Source organism: Talaromyces rugulosus, chromosome II, assembly GCF_013368755.1.
Source record: "Talaromyces rugulosus chromosome II, complete sequence".
In the NCBI taxonomy this organism is placed as follows: domain Eukaryota; kingdom Fungi; phylum Ascomycota; class Eurotiomycetes; order Eurotiales; family Trichocomaceae; genus Talaromyces; species Talaromyces rugulosus.
In genome coordinates, this window is record NC_049562.1 from 2,658,801 (window position 1) to 2,679,432 (window position 20,632).

Sequence of the window (20,632 nt, forward strand, 5' to 3'; positions counted from 1 at the left end):
GAAAGCTTATCTTTACATTTAATCCGAGCATCGTCAACACTAGTTCATTCACCAAACCCCTTTTCAAGCCAGCTCTGGCATCGATCAAGTTGAATGTCTCTTCCAAACGTGTGGCATCTCCGGCGCGTAGCCGATACCGCGTCTAAAGCGTGCACTATTTGCTACAAGCCGTCGACGAGCGTACTCATAACGCCCGATAACAAAGTGAGAGGAATCTGTTATATATAGAAGTATCGCTTACGTTAAGATTACTGATTTACTTGTAAATTTGTTTATTTTTTTTAAAGGACTTTTTTTACACATGTCCAGCGCACCTCAAAGACCGAAGCTTCTGCTCGCCAATCGTCGACGCGGGGGAAGAAGCCAAGAAAAAAAAGGACGAAGAACTAGCACGCGAGATTGAAAATGTAAAGCGAGAATACGAAGAGAAGCAGAAAAAGAAAAAGGAAAAGAAAGAAAAGGAGAAAAAGGCAGATGACGATAAAGATAAAGACAAAGATGATAAGACGTCGGAAAAGGACGACGACAAAAAGGCAGAACAGGAAAAGAATGCCAAGGTAAGAAGACCGTCATCAATTTTCACAATAAATACATGTAGTGTGACTAAGATATTAATTAATTTTTTTTCGTGTATTGCAGATTGAGCAACTACAGAAAGAAGCAGAGCCCAAGGCTGATGACTCACCTCGCATATTTGCATTGCACAAGTATGTCATTGTCAAAAAACACCGGCCCGTTTATCTGGACTAACCAAGGTGTTTCTAGGAATTTCTATCAAATGCGCATCAACCGGATACGCAGTATCGACTTGGCAAAGAGAAATGCAGAACGCTTGAAAAATCCAGCGTCGTTTCCATCAGTGCCCAAGGGGGACTTGCAATGATATCAACTATCTGTGTTTTCGCTTCCACATTATATCAGTAATGCATGTATGGATTTGGTTTGAGGTTTCTAGCATATGAGCGATATTTCGGCATATAAAGTATGTCCCTCTAGTGATTTACGCTGAGTCCAAATTTACAAAAACACGAAAAAAAGATAATGCCGATGTTGAAAGATGTATAGATTATATTATAAATGACGTCAAATGCGCGTTAAAATAAAATTAGACTATTCTGAAATGAAATAATAGCTACTATATAGCCGCTGAAGTGTTGAAAACTCAATGGGTTCCTCTAGGCCAACGGACAATACCTGCCTATTTAGGCAATGTTATCGAGCCACTTTCTGTCTGGTTGCAATGAAGAACATTATCATAGACTAAAATAAAAAAGAAAACTTAAAGAATAATAGAAAATAAAAACAATGCCCAATACTTGCATATAGTTCTTGTTTACTATGAGTTCAAAAACTGCTGTTAGTTACATATATGTAGTTCAATACCAATAAAACAGTGTACAAAGCCTTGAATTCAGAGAAGATCTAGGTATTTGGATATACCATATACATGTATTCTAGATAAAATACTAGGTTAATGGGAAGATCAAGAATACACATGTATATTATCAATTGATGTGTTGGTCTATAATGATGATCGTCAATACCAACTAGTTTGCAAGTCATTTAGATCGTACGTATTTTATTTCAAACCCCAAGTTTCGCCAGTCAGGAGAGAAGAGAAGAAAGATAATGCAACACGGACTGAAGATCTTGAGTAATAATACACCAGTCAAATATAATAGTAACACCAACAATACCATACATACAAATGTACGTAGTCAGCGAGTGAGATACATACTGTACTTTCTGACTCTACTATCTGTCGATCATTAACTGATCTTGTAAGCCAGTAATCGTTCCGATTCGTTCGGGGTTATCCTGTTTACGACATAGCCCCCCCGTGGTGTAACCAGCCCTGGATTTGCTCCAAACTCACACGTAGAAAAACGCTAACTATGAAAGCTGACTGCATATGCGAGTGCCAGTCAGTCATTGAACAGTACGTGACCTGTGCACCCCTCCTCCTCCTTCTCTACCTCCCACAGTCCAATTGTTGTCTGACCCATCCCCGTCCAAGGTCATCGGACCATCGGGTGATCAGCCCGTCAACCAACAATTGAGCGACGGAGAAAAAACCCGGGAACTCTGCTGCTTGTCTCTTTTCTTTTTTTTTTTTAACATATATTAGTGTATCCCTGTGGTGAACCATGGCCCTTTTTTTCCCTTTCCACCTAGGGGTATATAAATAAGCACTAAGACTGACAACAACATCCCTGCACGGAAATGCGATAATCACCGGCAGCGGCCTGTGTACGGAATTGATGAACCCGTCCAGAACTAACTGTACAAGAGGCCTGAGTCATCTGATCGACGAGCTTAAGGGTGCCTTCCGTTATCGGGGGTGGGTGGCCATCCAGCTACTTGACCTGCATCATTAGATTTTTGTCTATTCGTATCCCTCTGAGAATCGCCATTATGAGCTGTTATGCAGAATGAGCTGTGTGTACACTGGTACACCGAAACACGAGTGGTTGGTTACTCTACTGCAGACCAGTGATCTAATAATAACACATGCATAGATGGCGACTAGTTAGTTCTCCTCGTATTCTCCCAAAAAAAAAAAAAAAAAAGAGAAAGAACATGCAAGCTTTGACCAAGCACCTGTCCGCCTTACCCGCGGCAATCCTTAAATAGGGCTGATCGTGACACCCACCTTGAACCAAGACTAAGTCTTTATAATGTAATGTGTGCCACTGCTTGTGTCACAAGACAGATTTCCGTCAAGTACGTATGAATAATAAAATGCAGCAGCAGGGGATATTTACGTCAAAGACCTCCAATTTTTCAGGTCAGATATGGTATTATTAATATTACTAAAGTGCGAAAAGAACAGAGATGGACGGGGGTAAACTAAATGAAACAATTGTCCCATCCGACCCAGGGTACGGACATATTTGCTTGCCCTAATTTTTAGTCACCGAATAATCCACCAAAAACATGTACGTAGTACCTTTAAACGCGAATGATCCTTAAAAATAAAAAAATAAACCGAAAAATGAAAATCGGAAAAGAGAAGGAAAAAAAGCCTTGCGTCTGGTCTGCATCAGCCCAAAAGTTGGGGTCGTTGTCGGGGTAGTAACGCAACCAAGAGATTATCGCCTTGTTAACCATAACAGGTATGCAACAAGGCTAGCCCTGCGGGTGTTACTGCGATCTAGGGCTAATCAGCCGGGGGGATTTTTTTTTTTTTTTTTTCTTGTTGGGACTTGGAGGTCATGCGGCAATGTATCATGTAGCCTTATGACAATCAGACAACAGTGGCTGCTCGATTTCTTAGCTGCATGAGACTCCGTACTAGTATGTACGACGTTGAGTGGTATCTATATACATTCCGTAATCCTGTGTACGAGGTGTGAAATGCTGTATAATGGCATGTTAGACAGCTGGTTTATAGAATTTGATTGTTAATCTATATATCAACGTATTTTCTTCATTTATGGTCCTTTTTCATACTTATAGATTGGACATGTGTGTATGTATTGTGTATGTAACTGTATACGGACGGGTAATTAATTACATTACCAGTAGTGCATCACTGCATATGTATGCAGGTGGGGGCATTGTTGGCGCTGCATCATGCTGTGCTGAGTACCACATGTGTGGTTCAAAGTTGCCTGGACAAAAAATACCAAAGGTCCTCTCTTTTTTTCTCTTGCCCATGTTGAAAGGAATGTCATACTACAATACAATAATACCATTGTACTACGTAACAGCCGTCGTGGCAAAGGAAAAAAAAAAGAAAGAAAAAAAATACACCACCCCCATAAAACTTGGAATTTGCTCGCGTAATAGCCAGCCAACGAGGATGCATTATTGCACAAATATATATGATTATCAAAGACAGAAACTATGGACACAGCCTCCCGATTCAGCAGCCTGATCCCTCGAATTTGGTCTAGCGGCAGGCCCAATTGCTCTAAATAGTCTGAAATTGCAGTTGAAGGAAACAGGTTGGTATTTTTTCCGTTTGAGTGGAACAGGGGGGGCTTACAGTTCTGAAACTTCTTCTGATGCTAATAGGAATTATTATTGTTTATTATTATGGCATTTCGGCGTATGTACTAACTTACTTACTCCAAGTAGTTAAGGCCAAGGCAAAAAGCAAAAGGCTAAAGGACTTGCCTATTTGAGTGTGGTGGTACAGGACCGTGCACAAAGTCTCTCATCAGCACGCACTAAACTGGTTCTGGGAAACACTAAGCTAGTGCGTTTTAGTTGGAACAGACTAAGCACTTGCAGTTTGAAGTTTCTCACGTTTCTCACTCTGTTGTTACTTTTTAGTAACATACCACACTAAGTTACCTGTTCTGTACTTCCCGACGCCTCAATGAATACACTGCATCAGCCTCGTCGGACCGGGGCTAAAAATTGAGTTACTTCGGTAAGAGTTTCTTTTTTCTTTTTTCTTTTTTCTTTTTTCATTTCACACCAGCTTTGCTTATTTATGCTATAAATATTGCTCTCTCACTTTATATCTGGATTTACACAGACAGTAAACTGAAGAGTTCCTAATCGAGTAGTATGTGGCGTATCCAAGACTGGCCAAGTGGAAGTGGATTGTTCAAAGGATTTGCTTCCCAGGTGGAAGTTCCCATGGTTTCAACGGCAGGAATAATAATATTAATCTAATCATTATTACTATTATTATCGACTTCAAAAAAAAAAAAGCCTTCTTCGATAATAATAATAATAATACGTACCTGCTGACGCCGATTCCCGAGCCGGGTAGACGGGAGTGATATACTCTATCAACCGAAGTCTTTAGCCGTTAAACCAACTAAACGTCAGACGGATGGAGCCCTGTGGACCAATTACCTGACCTGGTGGGTTTTACGGAGGATGGGAGTCGCCTTTTGCCATGTTGGGACTACTACTTGGCTTCTAGTTAGTACGTAGTTGGTTATCCGTCCTCCGTACGGAGTACGGATATAATACAAGCCTACTTTTGCTGGATCTGCCACTAGTGGGAATCAATTGTGGATTGTACTACGTAGTACGTACGACCTCAATCTAGGTGAACAGACTAGATGGAACAGTGTTATTATTAGTTAGTTGGACATGGTAATACGAAAAGAGAAAATAAAAAAGAGTCTGGGGTATCATAAAAATTCATATTCAGCCTAAATCTCAAAGATTGTTCCTGTGAGGATCAGGAATAGCAGCAGCGCGCATATGAGGCGGAAGCCTGATGCCCATCGCGCCCAGCTTACTAGTAGTATTATTACTCGAAGCATCCGCAACGGTTTTGATCGCCGCTGCTGGCTGGTCGGTCACGTCGACTCGGGCTCGAGCTACGCCAATGGCCGGGACTACCCATTTCCCACAGCTACATTGGAAGCCCTGCCACGCAAACTTGCCAATATTGGCCTCGCATTTGGCATTGGGACATGTCAGTCGACCCGACAGCGGGGCGTCGTCGGTAGATGCGGTTGCAATCGTCGTCTTGTCGGCAGAGTCTGGGAAGAGGGACGGACGCATCCATGTTAGTGGATGCAAGAAGATATGGGCACAGTCCGAGCTTCCTGATGATGACTTGGACGAGGCACGGGAGTCTTCTTGCTTGTCATGAGGGTTGATAAAGGGAGTGGTAGCAAGAATGCGTCTGCATTTCGAATCAGCTTCGATTCTTTTTTTTTCTCTTTTTGACTAGTAGACGGGGGAATTGCATACCTGCACTTGCGGCATCGAATCTCAATTGACCGCTCGCCTGATATGCTCTTCTCGCGCGAGGGCAGTTCGTCCTCAAAGCGCACTTCATCTATTTCCGGAGCCCTTCCACACGCAGTGCTTAGTTCGATGTGGCGGTTTGATAACCATCGCATGTACGCGGGATGACTTTGGACATCATCCGGGCAGCCCATTTCGTGATAGAGCCATAATTGATTCATAAAGTCTGGGTTTGGCTCGGCAACAGAGCGGCTCTGTTGAATGACTTCTAAAAGGGAATCGGGATTCCATGCTTGTGGTTGTTGATGAAGCAGATAGGCCATGCACACGGTTACCGAGCGAGACTTGCCCATAGCACTGCATCATGACTGTTAGTAAGTATATTCTCTTTTCTTTTTTTTTTTTCTCTTTCTAAAGAAATAGTTCGGGAAGGCCAGCAGCCAGCGGGGATGAGCACTGACCAATGGATCAAGACGCTACCGCCTCCATCCAGCCCAGACTGGATAAAGGCGTTGGCAGAAGAAAAGTATTGCAGTAGGTCTTCATCCTCGCTGTCGTCGACTGGGATTTTGAGATTCTCAAACGATTCCGTCAGGGTTTCCTCGGGACGCATGCGCAGCACCGAGACTATATGAGTGATGTTGGCTTCGCGCAGAGCAACCTTGTTCCTGAGCGCGAGGACTCTGGATAGCGAACGAAAAAAAAAAAATTTTAGTTTTTACATAGGGACGAACTCGGAAAAACTAATTTTACTCACCCGCCGATATAGAGGTTATGGCCTTGGATGCGATTGAGAGCCATGGCGGGCGGATGAAGTATTTTCACACAACGACGGGTCGATCCGTTTTCATTAGTTTATTTCGTCAGTTTCGTCAGATTCTTCACGAGCAAATGAGCGAGAGCCACAGCGCACGGCTGGGGGAGGGTGTGGTCACTGGTGAGAGGGGGGGAAATAGTAAAATTTCCCCTCTTGGACTTAGCGAAGAGTTACTAAGAGCAGTGATGGAAGGATGGAAGCGTCGTGTGAAGGTTGTTGCGGCCTTACGGCTAAGGTTGGCAATAACCCCACCGGCGCTTGCCCGTTTTGGGAACCACGTTGTGGAAACTAACCCTGAAGCGGTTAGACTGAGGTCGGTCTGCAAGAATACTGAGCAGTGAGTACCAAGGAAGGACGTACTAGTAGTAATAATAATTAAATAATAGTAATAATAATAATGAGATTGACTGAAAGCTTTCCAGAATGAGCCCGATCATCTGGGTCTGATGGCTCCACCCAAAACCATGGGCCAGACCAGGAACATGCGGGTTGTAAGATTAGGGAACTTTTTCCAAAAAAAAAATACAAATATATTATTCTAATATTACGGAAGAGTATTCTGACTCAAAAAAACAATATATTCGCTGTACTCTGTAGTAGTACTACTACTAGCATAGGGTCCAAGTGGAGCCGCCTCTTAAGGCTGACGGCCACGGGACCTTCAAGACTGGGGAAGCACTTGTCTAGCTGATTAGCTGAGGAGCTGAGCTAGCCCTGCAGAACTTAATTTTCCATTCAATCACCTTTCTTTGGTTAATTAAAAACCGCCGTCTGCTCGTCCCATATTTCCCTTTCTGGACAGAATCAAGGCAAAGACTCATCATAATTTATATAATATTGCCGCGATGAATAGAGTTTGCGCCGTGTTTCACGTAGAGTTGGCTGCGACGTCATAGTGGCAGGAACCCCTCATGCTTGTTTTCGAACAAACTACCTTATAATCATACAATAATCATTATTACTATATCGCAGTACTCGCTCCGTCTATTTTATCCATATATCCGTACTGAATAGATAGTGTGTGGGTGGGTGGCAGTGCACTCGGCTTCTGGTGACACCAAGTGGACCCGCCTAACTAGGTGTATAGTCTACTCCGTTCACTATACACTCTATACTATATAGTATACAGAAGAGCATACTACAATAATATTATTGTGTGTTTGTCAAGACTCAACAATCATTCCGTCAATGATTGATCTCCGCGCCTAGGTCAGCACGGATATCTGCTGGAATCCAACGGCAGGATCGCATCCCTGCACGATTTGCATGCCCGTTCTTAGATAAGATGAGTACTGTTTATTTACCGCTAGTAATAATGGACATGGCGGAATTATTGGTAATAATAATGCCGAGTTCCCCGTCGCCTTCTACTCAGTAGGTACGTAGTAAAGTCTGGAACCCTTCTTTTCTTTTTTTCTTTTTTAAAATTTTACTTTTCTGGCTGATACTGCCCACCAACCACAGCAGTGCGATGACATGTTGAGAATTCTGTCTGTTACAAAGTAGAATAAGTATGAATAATATCAAAATAATGTACCTACTGTACAGTGTACTCTGAATGGGCAAGTGAGTGGCGGCGTTCCTCAAGTGGGCTCACTAGCTTCTGTTCACCGCCTCGACCATTGCATTACCCAGTACGGTCGAGTGTGCTGATCAATTACGGATATTAAACGGCATTAAGCAGCTAATATTTAAAAAAATAAAAATAAAATAAAAATAATAAGCCCAGAGTAGTATGCTGGAACTTGGTGGCATTTTTATCGAGTTAGGCTTACTCAAGTACTGTACGGAGAACGGAAGGTGTGGTATGTCCGCTCCGGGACTCGAGATATGGCAATATTTATGTTTCCATATTTCCAGAGAAGTGATAATAGTAAACCAATTTTCTTCTTACTAACAACAATGTTTCCCATTATTATTATGGCCGACTGTTCTCAGAATGGTCCGAGTGCAGTGATTGGGCGAAAAGCTCCGGTGGCGTAGGTTGCTGCGCTCTGCCCTACGAGAAAAGAAAAAAGTTTCAGGGATCATTGTTATTATCGCTCCTGGCAAACGGGGCTGGCTGGGCCGCCTTACCACAAACGCCCACTGAGCCCACTCTGTTCGACTAAACCCACCGGCGCTGGGAGCCTGGTGATTCGCCTGCCCTGGAGGCTAGACCACGGTTCCCGCCACGCTCCCGTTCTTACGTTACCGTACTTGGTACTTACTCCTGACCCTAGGTACCCGGTGCCTTGCTAGGCCCTTTTGGTATTCTTTGCTTTTGCCGAAAGAAAAAATAAATAACAACAATAACAACGGAGACCAAATAAATTACCAGTACAGACCGTGTGCTCCATCGGTCCCGGTCCCGCTGTTACTGAGATGTAATGAAATACCGTCACACCTGACAATACCCCCCTCACCCGCCGTCACGTTTCTCTGATCATCGCCATCGGCCGGCCCAACCTGGCCACCTCTTGGCGCGTATTATTGATTGCCCGTATTTTATACTGGTGGATACCAACAGCAGCAGCGCCGTTGCATCTCATCATCTGCTCTCCCCAATCTGCTGCGCTTTCCCTGCGACTCCCGCTCTGCTCCTCCTCCTTCTCGTCATCCTCCTCCTCCTCCTCCTCCTCCTCCTCCCTCCTGCCTCAGTCTCTCCTCTGTCATTATCCATCATATCCATACCTACCATTGCAATCGCGCCGACTCCCAAAGAGTCTCCTCTCCTTGCCAACTTCTCCCAGCCGCCATCCTCCCCAATACTCTGTCTCTCGTGCGATCGATCGTCACCGCCATCAATCAATGGATACTTGATCGCCCCGGGTCTTAGCTGCTCCAGAACTTTGTCCCTGCATGCGCCGTGCCTCACATTCCCTTGATATCTCCCATCCGCCTCTACATTTAGTCGGATTTACACCTCGCTTCTTGGCTCGTCAAGCGGTGGTGGGAAAGAGCATTGCCTGTTTCCGTCAAGACATGTTGGACAACTTGCGCACATCTCTTTGTCGGGACTTTTGGTTTTACACTTGCTAGAAACAAGAGCTCTTGGATGAGACCTCGATTGAAGACATGGACTTCTCCCAACTCCAATCCCCCCCGTCAGTGAGCAGCTTCGATCGACACATGGCCGCCCACTCGTTTTCGTCCCGCAGCCCCATGCGAATTCCAAACAGGACCATTGAGGACTTTGCTCCTCCGCCCCTGCCTCCTCCCCCGCGCATCAATGACCTCGAGGATGGACACGACGCCGGCTGGCTTCATGCCAACGGCATGGGCCGTCCTGATGTTGCAAAGCTGGCTCCCATCAACCCGGGCTCCAGTCTGCTCGGCGGACACCACCCGCCTGAGCCGATCCCACGTCTCGACCGGATGACCCTGGATGAATCCAGTTACCGAACAAATGATAGCTTTTCACATGTCAAATTGGAGCCTCCGAAGCCCCAGGAAGTCGCCTTTGGAAGTTCTTTGTCTGAGCCAGTGTAGGTTTTTTTTTTTTTTTTTTTTTTTTTTTCCCTAGGGATATTGCTCGGTCGTGTGGCCAATGCTAACCTCTAAACGAATGACTAGCCTGCAGGGCGAACGTGACTTTTCTCGCAAGAGCGTCATGAGCTCGTCGGATAATTACGATCGGCACTTGCTATCAAAGATAGGAAAACCAAATTCTCCTCCGCGTTCGTCCAACAGTGATCGTCGAGTGTCAGGTTCAATAGGTACATTGCCTCATCCTGGTACTTTGGCAGGTAGCTACCAGCCATCTCCTGCATGTGACTCCTCTTTCAATTTGGGGCCCTACACCGCTTCGTCGGGAGGCGTCTCGCCGAGATCGAAGCCCGCATGGACAGGATATCGCAGTCCCAGTGTCGAAAGCAGTGCTCCGTCTACCGGAATCGACCACGACACTTATTCAAGTCGTCGACGACCTGGAACAACGACTCCTCAGTCGGAAGATACGTTCTCCTTCCACAATCGTTACCATCGAACCAGCCAAGAACAAAATGTGTTCCCCGAACCCGAGGGCGAGGATGACAGCGACCAGTTCCGACATATTCTCGATGATCGCACACCGAATGGTCCAGACTCCATGTCCAGGCACCACGGAATGAAGCGAAGAGCCTCATCGCCCCCTCGTGAGCCGGTACCTGATTCTCGACAGCACACCCTTCACAAGGCCACGAGTAATGGTGATCTCGCCCAGCGACGAACGAGCGGGCATCCCTTTACAAACCATGCTTCTCCGGGAGCCCGCTATGTACCCAGCCACGGGTCCATGTCTTCCCTGTCTTCGGCCAGTTACCGCACTTCCACTTCGTCGTTTGGTTCTTCAGTAGGACTCTCGGTTGGTGGTAGTAGCATGACGAGTACGTCGTCTTATGACCGTATTTCATCCGGCGGTCTATCGCCTCAGAGCGATGGAGATCACTTCTACGAGAAACAACAGAGTGCTGGCGGTTCTTTGAACAGCATCCAAGCTCCGAGAGCGCCCTACAACAACAGTGCAGATTCAAAGCCCATTCTGTCAAGTCGCAAACTTTCCATGCAATCCACCATGACCAACTCGAAGGGTATTAAACTTGTAGGACTTTACATTTGCGACTGTTGCCCGAAAAAGCCAAAGAGATTTGACACAGAAGCTGAACTCCGGTATGTACTGGTTCTATCGAACAGCGACATAGAGACTAATAACATTTTATGTTTAGGGCGCACGAGTCAGAGAAGCAATATTCGTGCCAGTATTGCAACAATCGATTCAAGAACAAGAACGAGGCAGAACGACACCAAAACTCTCTTCATCTGCGACGCCATTCATGGTCATGCGCGGCACTTTCTGGCTTCCAGGCAGCTTTCCACCACTCGACTACTCCTACAGCCCAGAGTAATCTAGGCCCCACCCATGATACTTGTGGGTATTGCGGCGAGGAATTTCCAAACAATCCTCAGCCCGACTGGGATTCTCGCTTTGACCATCTAACCACGGTACATAAATTTGGTGAATGCAACAACGTCAAAAAGTTCTTCCGAGCGGATCATTTCCGACAGCACCTCAAACATAGCCATGCGGGCACCCCGGGGAAATGGACCAACATACTCGAGAACGCTTGTATGAAGGAGGAGCCCCAAGTAGAAGCGAGACTTGGTAGCATCAGTGAACAAGGCACACCGAAAAAGTCCGACATGCAAGACGTCAATGGAGCAGGCTCCACGACATTCACATCAAACACTATTGACGAAGCAATGGATGAATCTTGAAAGAAAAAAAAAGTTTGGTAAAGCGAAGCCACCTTGATTTTTATTTTTTTATTTTTTTTTTAGCGACATAATGAGTTTTGGATCTTCCAAAAGTTTTACGACTTCATTTCTGCATATGCATTTGTCGGATTTGGAGCGTATCATGTTCCGTTCAAATGACCTAGCCTATACTTGTTTTTGTTTTGTTTTCCCCCTTATACATACCCCAGCGGGATGGATCTATTTCTGCAACGTTTCTGGATTTTCATTTCCATGATGATTATTTGATCTTTGTTAGTGGAGGGGTTCAAAAAACACACGACTGTCGGTTTGAGTTTTTTTGGTTCATTGGGCTGGAAAAAGAACAGAGACAGAGGAGGAAGATGGTAACGATTGACGATAAGGAAATTCCATCTGACGACTTGATTATAACGGCCGCTTCTACAATGTTTTTTTTGCAGGCACCAAGCAAGGGATAAAAAAAAAAAAAGAAACATATAAAAAAAACAAGGAAGGTAGGATACAAAGTCAACTGTGATATATCTCTTTTTTGAATCATCTGGTTCATCTAGGTCAAGTTGTCCAGGACATATTTTTATTGGAGATGGATGGATGGATGCTATATGGGGTTGACTGTACATAATTATCAGTGCCCGTATGTAGGTAGAGTCACGACATTACGAAGCCTTTTTTGAGTATTGATCGATGTTTTATTTGAAGTATTTCTTTTCTTCTTTTTTTCCGACTAGGAAATAGATCAATAGGTACATGTAGTTTAGCGTGGAATCTTTTTTTTTTGATTTGAAGAATCAATTGATGATGATGATATCTGAAATGCGTTCCGTCATGATACTAAAAAGAAGAAAGTTTTTTGTGCGAAGTACAAGAACATTATTGAACAGAAAAAAAAAAAAAAAACAGATTACTAGTAGTAATACACAAAAACTCCACTCGAATAAAACCAAACTCCCCCGATCTTCTTTCTTCTTTTTAGTCTTGATGATTTTTTTTTATTCGTTCCCATCTCCTTCCTGTAAACCGACTGCCGCCTTGGCGAGTCTGATATCCTTGCTCTGCAAACCGACTTCACGCTGATACCTCTCAAAAGCGGCAAGTAACTCTGCGAGAGAGGATTTGAGCGTGCTTAGCACAATATCAACATCAACGACATCCCGGCGTGCCTTTGCCTGGGCTTCGGGTTTGTTCGATGGCGGGAAAGTGACGTCGGACCAGTGGATATCGAGACCACCATTGGCGGCATCATCAGAAATGAAAGATTCCAAGGTGGTGATTGTGTTTGTGAATAGGTTGATGACGCGCGGGATATCTGTCTGGACCTGGCCAAAGGAATCTTCCGTTAAGCTAGCAATCAGCAACTGGGCGATGGATTCGATGGCGTCGACGATCGAGGATAGTTGGCCGTAAGGGGTACCAAAGACAATACTGCACAGGCGTTGGGCATATGTCTGTCGAAAGGGCTTGCCTATGGGGGAACGAAGGAATTGAGCGACAAAGGGGATTGAGGATATGTTGAATGAAGATTGAGACCGAGCTGGTGTTGGCGGTGGTGGTGGTGCGGGAAGGAGTTTTTGTTCTTCATCAGAACCTCCAAGGGATAATAATGCCTTTTTCCTCTCGGGGCTGAGGAGCATATTCGATGCCTGGCCAAGGGCTTCTCGCGCCTTGGCCGTTGCAGCAGGCGTCCAATCAGGAGAGTGGCCGTATGACCTGGCTCTTGCTCCAAAGCTGTCTCCGAAGCCGTTTGCCTTTGGCGATGGCGCAAAGATGTCTTCTTGCTTGGGGGCTTCTGTTAGATGGGGTAGTGTTTGAAGCTGAGGGTAAGACACATTTGCCTCCTTCTTCAAAGGAGGAGGAGCTGCCGTAATGGTAGATGGTGGGTTTTTATAATTGTTGATCCGGCCAGTCACGCTGCTGACATGTTCAATGCAAGCCTCTAGCACTTGCTTCCAAGCCGACCCTCCCTCGCGGTCAATGTCACCAAAGATTGCCTTGCGTCGATCTGAAAATTGCTGGCTAATAAAGCACAGTTCCCAGAAAGCGTAGCTCTTGACAAATTCTTTCTTTGCCTTCAACCCGTTTATCAAGCTTCCGGTTGGATCTTTGGCGTCTGTGGTAAGTGGCTGTCCTCGTTTCAACGGTTCTTGGGTGATGAAAACCGTGAAAAACAGATTGGCCGTTTGCCACAAAAACACAAGACCAACACCAGAGATGATTTGTCGGTAGAATAGGTTATAAAATTCCGGAGGCATCTTGTTTTGTGGTTCGGCAGCTGCTCGAGAAAAATTCCAGAATAGCTTTGCGAAGAAAAGAGAAAAGTTCCACGCAGGGCGCCTCAGAAATAGAACGTAGATAAAAGGGCTGGCTGCAGTGACAGCTGCGGCCTTTTTAAAGGCGTCAACGGCACAATGAACAAGCGCACCATTGATTCTCTTCAGAACTGGGTCCACGACATGTGTGCGCTTATCTTTCGACCCTGGAGTGCGCTTGGTAACAGGAATGGTGAGGCGGTCGTAGTCGCAATACAGATGGAACGCAGCCTGCACCACCGCCAGAGTCATATGATAGGTATGTAAATAAATCGATCGTTCGTTGAGAGTCGTCCGGTCAGTGAGTCTAGGCGAATGTTTTAGCTCGCGCGCCACTAACTTGCAAACCAAGAAACCATCTTACCGGTCAAGTTTTACCCATCCCAGATCAGCCTCAGTGGGCACTGACCACAAGTACACTTCGCTGAACCACCAAGCAGAGAACATGTACCACGCAAACGTCTGGACGATATCAAGCGGGAAAATGTGGCGAAACGTTGCGACTGGCGAGACTGTGGTTCGGGGTCCGGCGTGCATCTGAGCAACTCGAATGAAAAAGACGCCTAAGCTCGCAATGAAAAGAAGGACGGTACGGAGACCGCATGCTCCTAGTGGGAACCATGACCAAAGGACTGGGCACGGATTGTATTAGTGTTTTATTCTTTTTTTTTCTTCTTCCCCATTGATACTTCGGGCACACACATGATGTTTTTGTTCCAATAGCGAATGCGACCACGTAGTTCACTAGCAGCGAAAGAGCCGAAGCATGGACGAATCTCCGGTGCAAGGCAGAGGTCAGGATGCGCCTGTACGGTCTGGGTATCGTAGTAGCCATGTTGGAGAAGGCAGTTTGCAATTCCTTAGAGCGAGCTGATCATCGCATCGTAAAGAATAAAAAATCTTGCAAGCAAATCCAGAAGAATACAGAGTCGAAAATAGGCCTGGCGCCCGCAAGCACAAAGGAATGGTGGGCGGGGTGTCGACCGAAACGAAGAGAAAAAAAGCTGCTCTGAAGCTATCGTGGAGCTTAGCTTGGTGGATTGTTTTGTGAAATTCAAACCAAAACAGCAACCAAAATGCGATCACGTGATGATAGCGGACATCGACACGGAGATCCCTTCCACAACGGGTATAAGGGCGGGCAGGGGCGAAACGTCACCTGAGTCGGCAGGCGGATGACGACGCGATCCCAAGGCAGCGACAAGAAGCTTCAACTTGCAACTCCCCCCTTGGTCACTCCCTCCCTGATAAATAATAGAATGGCATACGATCGCCTCAACTCGCTGGAAGCGCAGCCCACGTCCTGGCGACGCAATGACGACCCTCAGTATCAAGATGACCCGGAATTCACGCGGTTCACCGAGAACCTCTCCAGCCAGCTCTTCACGTTGACGTCGAACATCTCGAATCTCTCTAAGCAGATCGCTCTTCTGGGGACTAAACGTGACACTGACAGGGTTCGCGAGCGAGTTCACGATTTACTAGAGGAGACCCGGTCGGGGTTCAAGGATGCAGGAGACAGCGTGAAGAAGGTCCAGACATGGGAAGATGTTAACGTCAGTTTATAAAAGCTTTTTAAAACAACTGGATACATGCTGATTAATTTACAGCCTTCTCAGAAATGGACGCAGCAGAAGCTCTCGTCCGAATTCAGAGCCGCCCTTGAAGAGTTTCAAACCGTCCAACGACGTGCTCTCGAGAAACAGCGCGCATCAGCCGCCGCCTCACGACATGCTTTGGACGATGGCAGCGGTCAACCAGCAGAGGCAGAGGGCCAACTGCAACTGCAACAGCAAGAGCTGGAACAGCCTCGACTGGCAAACCAAGACGAAGTCGATTTCCAAGAGTCACTGATTATCGAACGAGAGTCGGAAATCCGCAACATTGAGCAGAGCGTCGGTGAGCTGAACGAACTGTTCCGCGATGTCGCCCATATCGTGCATGAGCAGGGAGGTCAGCTGGATATCATCAGCGAGAATGTCGAGAATGTGACCACCGACACTCGAGGTGCGAATGTTGAACTGCGCAGTGCCAGCCGGTACCAGAAGAATGCCCGGAACAAGATGTGTTGCTTGCTGGTCATTCTTGCCGTAATCTTGACCATTATCGTCCTCGCCGTTGTTCTTGGATAGATCTGACGATGCTTGTAAATTTTTGTTTCCTAGGGAAAGCCTTATCGCATTGCGCCTGCATGCAGGATCATGCCACTGCTTGTCATGTTTACGTCTGTTTGTCTAGCGTGTTTATTGTTCCTTCTTGTTTTTCAGTTCATTTGGCGTTGAGGATGCTTGTGATTTAGATCGAGTCTTGACGCTCTTTGCCCAATATAACATTATTACATCACTATATCAATTTAATTTTACGACACGCTTGTTATCTGCAGCAATTGTTCAGCTGAATATGTAGTCAAGTAAGCTTGTAAAAGATACTACGTCTACCAACATTAACAATTACTTTAAATTCAAGCGAGGTGTTGGTTTCGAGACAACTTTGGATGTTCCATGCTTGTCACCTATTCCGAGCCATTCCTAAGCTACATAAAATCAACAATTATTGATGGCAGTCTGCCGGCCAATCTGCTTCCACCAAGAAAGAGAAGAAAACGAAAAAGAAAGGAAAAAGAAGAGGATTAAGAATAAAGTTACTTTCTGGCAGCACCACTACTACTAGCGTTGGGACGTAAAAGATCGTCAACCATGCCAGAGAAGAGTTCTCCGATGATGCCTTTTTCGGCGTGACCGGACGACAGCTTTTTCTCGTTTTCGCCGGCGCGTGAACGGCCCACGGTCTCGGTGAGTTTAAACGGGTCGATTTCGAGAGCGTAGTTGTCGACGACCTCGCTCATGGGGCTGGCGGACATATCCGATGCAGTTTCGGAGATAGCGTGGATTTGCGGCTTCATAGGCGCCGATACTTGACTGGAGGATCCTTCCAAGATGTGGTACTGCTGACCGTCACCGAGGATAGGAACACGCTGGGGAGCGGCAGTCTGGGATTCTAGCGAGGCAATGGAAGGCATGTAGACAAAGTCGAGGGTGGACGAGTCTTTCACGGCTTTGCTCCCACGGGAGGTGTTGAATTGGCGGGTTTCGGATGGCCTATTGACACGGGATGTTAGATATATTTGGACAGATTACATAAGAAGCAGCTGGCACATACGCTCCAAAGGTGCTGTTATTAATTCGGCTTCGGGCAATGCTAAAGGCTCGAGTGTAGAGCACGTCATGGGTTGACAGGCGCTCGACCAGCTAAACACACACGAGTCAGAAATCAAAACACCAAGAAAGCAACTAAAAGATTGGACATACCTCGGCCTTGGATCCTCCAGCCAGAATTCCCCGCCTCTGGCACTCGGACTTGAGGTCGGTGACGCTTCGGGCCGAGTACAAGGCGGCCTTGTCGGGGCCCTCGACGGGCTGGGCTGAAAAGGCACCGGTGATGTGCAGGCGCCGACGACAGTAGAGAGTCGTGGCCGGCGTGTGCTGCTGCGACAGAGCACGAAGGGCACGCAGCGAGGTGGAGCGAGGAGCGGCCATTTGTCAAGATGTCTATTGTTGAGGAATGGGATCAGCCCTGCGGTGACGGGAACGGAAAGAGCAGCTGGCTGGATAGGCTTACCGGGTATGTTATTGATTGGTGTTGGACGGAGGGGGTAGAGGAGAGGCAGAGCAATAATGTGTAAGAATAGGAAAAGAAGAAGAAGAAGAAGAACAAACAGGGGAGGAAGCGGTATCACTAAATGTTGGGGAGAGCTTTATCGGGCGATCGCTATCAGGTGGGGCCGTCTAAAGGGCGCCAAGCCAGTCTCGCCCTCGTCGGGTCACGTTGTGCGGACCGTTGGGGAATCCTATCCCAATAGTTCGTCGTTTGTAGGAATGTCCAAGAAGAATGAATCTGCCTGAGGTGGCTTAGACGTGCAACTACGACTCAATAACAAGCCAATGCCGGCCGTCCCGCAAAGGAGGGGAGAGGGGAGGGGGAAAACCTTCCTATAGCACCTGTGTTATGCATTATTATTACGATACTGATGAATAAGAACAACATCCCGGGTCGAGATGCAGACACCGCGACCTATAATCGCTCTCCAGTGCTCGTGCCTCTGCATCCGGCATCCAATTAGGGCCAGAGTGGATTTCGGTTACGTCTGTTATCGTGCTGAAGACAAATGAAACGCCCCGACGCCTCACCGAACACCGAGCAATCGCAATAACACTATAGACTCATCGTGGATGACACGATCAGCCAAAATGATTGCAGATCACAGGCTCGGCGTTACACTTGGAACATTGGCAGCAGCAGTATCGTACGGCGTATGTTATCGGCCAACTCTGGGCTCTAGAGTCTCACTTCGAGAGCACTTGACGAGTCGACGGGCTTTTGCCGTTTGCGATGACAAGGGAAGAAGGTCATCTGATACACAGTAAATGGCGGCCTGGGGAACAAGGCGCACCTCCGGCTCCCCTGCCAAGGGCGCACTGCACAGCCAATTAGCGCTGCTCTGCTTGCGGCATGTGGATCCTGAGCACCAGCCAATAAAAGCGCCTGTGGATCCAGCGGTGAAGAAGTCGATCATCCCCAAAGAGGAAATAACCGCCCAAAAAGGCCGATCAACGCATCATCGACCTAAGGATTGACATTTTCTGTCAGTTTTCACCCGATTTTTCATCACACCCTGTTTAAATAGTATAGCTCTACATTTAATTCTCAGTTGAAATTAATATAAAATTTTATTGTGTATTGATAGAGGCTATTTTCATGGTATAATAATTACTACGTGGTGTGTTATCGCTAGTTTTTTATTATAACTGATTTTAGGGGCTAATAGTATACTTGGGAAGCTTGTAGGTCTGCAGCGAGGTTTATTTGACTGGTTTTACGTGCCAGCAGTGAAGCCTGGGAGCCAGTTGGTGGGATTATATAATATTGAAAGCTTGAGGGGGGTCCGGGGAGAGGTGGATTGGTTATATATATACAGTGTGACACCTGGGTGGAAATTTGACCAAACCTTGACCTCTTTAAACTAGATAATCACCGACGTAGGATATGCGATTTTAATGTCAAATAAAAGCTTTTAGTGAGATCTATAGATTTATATCACTTGATTCCCAATTTAGCGAGTATATATATATTATAGGATGGGGTTAAAATTTAGAAATCCGTTTTTTATGTGGTACCTCGCCGAGTAAATCCGCCTCAGAGGCCGTCACCTTACCTACTCTTTGTAGCTTAGTCAGGTGGCAGAAAATTGCGCCAAGCTGGAACCATATCTATAGCGGTCTTCGGGCAATTCGGCTACATGTATCAAAAAATGCCGCTTCTACCTCAACCGAGCACATTGGCAATGTGGTCAAAATGGCTATTGTGGCTGTAGTATAGTGGGTCCTTCCTTAAACAGCTTAGCTTTGACTTTCTCTAACCAACAAAAAGGTGGTCAGTATACCTCGTTGTGGCCCGTGCACTGCGCTTGCAGCTCCGAGGAGACGCCTGTTCGATTCTGGCCAGCCACATTTCTTTTTTTTGTCTCTTTTGGATCTCATATAAGTAAATTTCGGACCTAGAATGGGGTTTGGTAACCTTGGAAACAATCATCGGCAATCAGAACGTGCGCTTTTGATATCTAAATATATCTATTTTTTCTTTTTCGTTTTCACACTAATCTCTTATGAAGAAGCTTCTGGGAGTCATAAAGTTTCATCAGTTAATGCGGGCTTGATCGAACGTTGGGACGCTTTATAGATCTTATTTTCATGTCCTAGTTCATGTTAACTACACACATCAACATATGTATACATATGGCTAAAAGGCCATTTGGCAGAACAGTTGTGCCTGATATCTAACAAATATTCATCACATCTAGTGGGATCCACGAGGCTCCTATATTTAAGCTTTTTGCCGCCCATGAAACGATGAACTTGACTTATCTCGGTATTCATCGATATCACTATCATAACTTGCCAGTAGCTTGATGAAATTTGATTATGAATTTGTGGTTGTTTTCGTGTATTTAGTCCTCCGGCCTACAAGTTCAGACCCCCGCACTGACTGTGGATTTAGTTTCCACCGAAACCCCAGCCCCAATCCGCGCTAAGTAACTCTCTCCGCATTTCAAACCTCTTCATGTGTCTGGGCAAGGTTGAGATGGAATTTCAGCAACCTCACACGGAATCCATGACCTATGATATCATTGAAAAAATTGTGACCCTTATAGTCCTTTCACTACGATGAATCACGATGTCACAAAAACGCGGCAACCTCGCAAAAGAGCACGTGTTGCCTGCTCATGGTGTCATGATCGCAAGATACGATGTGATGTTTCGGTTCAAGGAATTCCCTGCACAAACTGCTTGCTTGACTGTCATGACTGTTTAGTTAACACAAAGAGGTATAGAGGGTAAGTGTTTGATTTATAAATCTCCTGAGGTCGGCTCTGATTCAGATCGCAGGTCGATACTACAGGACAGTGCGACTCGGTCCTCATCGGCCCATAGTAGAGCCTTGACATCAGGGACGAGTGGAAATACAAGCGAACAGAGAATAGTTATTACACCTACTAACCTTGGGGCCCCTGGATTGGCCGCCACTCAACAACTTTCCAATATATCCAGTT

The 20,632-nt window shown here is 46.1% G+C and overlaps 7 protein-coding genes across 7 annotated transcripts; 3 read left to right on the forward strand and 4 right to left on the reverse strand.

Moving 5' to 3' along the window:
* Window positions 1–93: 93 nt before the first annotated feature.
* Window positions 94–883, forward strand: TRUGW13939_03409 (uncharacterized protein; the record flags this gene model as incomplete). Its single annotated transcript, XM_035486593.1, has 4 exons — window positions 94–204; window positions 288–557; window positions 640–707; window positions 766–883. 4 exons carry the CDS (start codon window positions 94–96, stop codon window positions 881–883), a joined length of 567 nt encoding a protein of 188 aa, XP_035342486.1.
* Window positions 884–5,127: 4,244 nt separating this feature from the next.
* On the reverse strand, window positions 5,128–6,468 carry TRUGW13939_03410 (uncharacterized protein; the record flags this gene model as incomplete). Its single annotated transcript, XM_035486594.1, has 4 exons — window positions 5,128–5,602; window positions 5,671–6,024; window positions 6,129–6,350; window positions 6,425–6,468. 4 exons carry the CDS (start codon window positions 6,466–6,468, stop codon window positions 5,128–5,130), a joined length of 1,095 nt encoding a protein of 364 aa, XP_035342487.1.
* A 2,427-nt stretch (window positions 6,469–8,895) lies between these two features.
* Window positions 8,896–9,223, reverse strand: TRUGW13939_03411 (uncharacterized protein; the record flags this gene model as incomplete). The annotated part of the gene is made up of 2 exons (XM_035486595.1): window positions 8,896–9,115; window positions 9,162–9,223. The coding sequence occupies 2 exons, from the start codon at window positions 9,221–9,223 to the stop codon at window positions 8,896–8,898; spliced, it is 282 nt and encodes a 93-aa protein (XP_035342488.1).
* A 372-nt stretch (window positions 9,224–9,595) lies between these two features.
* Window positions 9,596–11,719, forward strand: TRUGW13939_03412 (uncharacterized protein; the record flags this gene model as incomplete). Its single annotated transcript, XM_035486596.1, has 3 exons — window positions 9,596–9,951; window positions 10,040–11,113; window positions 11,170–11,719. The coding sequence occupies 3 exons, from the start codon at window positions 9,596–9,598 to the stop codon at window positions 11,717–11,719; spliced, it is 1,980 nt and encodes a 659-aa protein (XP_035342489.1).
* A 989-nt stretch (window positions 11,720–12,708) lies between these two features.
* Window positions 12,709–14,860, reverse strand: TRUGW13939_03413 (uncharacterized protein; the record flags this gene model as incomplete). Its single annotated transcript, XM_035486597.1, has 3 exons — window positions 12,709–14,332; window positions 14,390–14,657; window positions 14,728–14,860. 3 exons carry the CDS (start codon window positions 14,858–14,860, stop codon window positions 12,709–12,711), a joined length of 2,025 nt encoding a protein of 674 aa, XP_035342490.1.
* A 424-nt stretch (window positions 14,861–15,284) lies between these two features.
* TRUGW13939_03414 (uncharacterized protein) lies at window positions 15,285–16,157 on the forward strand (the record flags this gene model as incomplete). The annotated part of the gene is made up of 2 exons (XM_035486598.1): window positions 15,285–15,581; window positions 15,636–16,157. The coding sequence occupies 2 exons, from the start codon at window positions 15,285–15,287 to the stop codon at window positions 16,155–16,157; spliced, it is 819 nt and encodes a 272-aa protein (XP_035342491.1).
* A 509-nt stretch (window positions 16,158–16,666) lies between these two features.
* Window positions 16,667–17,561, reverse strand: TRUGW13939_03415 (uncharacterized protein; the record flags this gene model as incomplete). Its single annotated transcript, XM_035486599.1, has 3 exons — window positions 16,667–17,123; window positions 17,185–17,273; window positions 17,334–17,561. 3 exons carry the CDS (start codon window positions 17,559–17,561, stop codon window positions 16,667–16,669), a joined length of 774 nt encoding a protein of 257 aa, XP_035342492.1.
* Window positions 17,562–20,632: the final 3,071 nt, after the last annotated feature.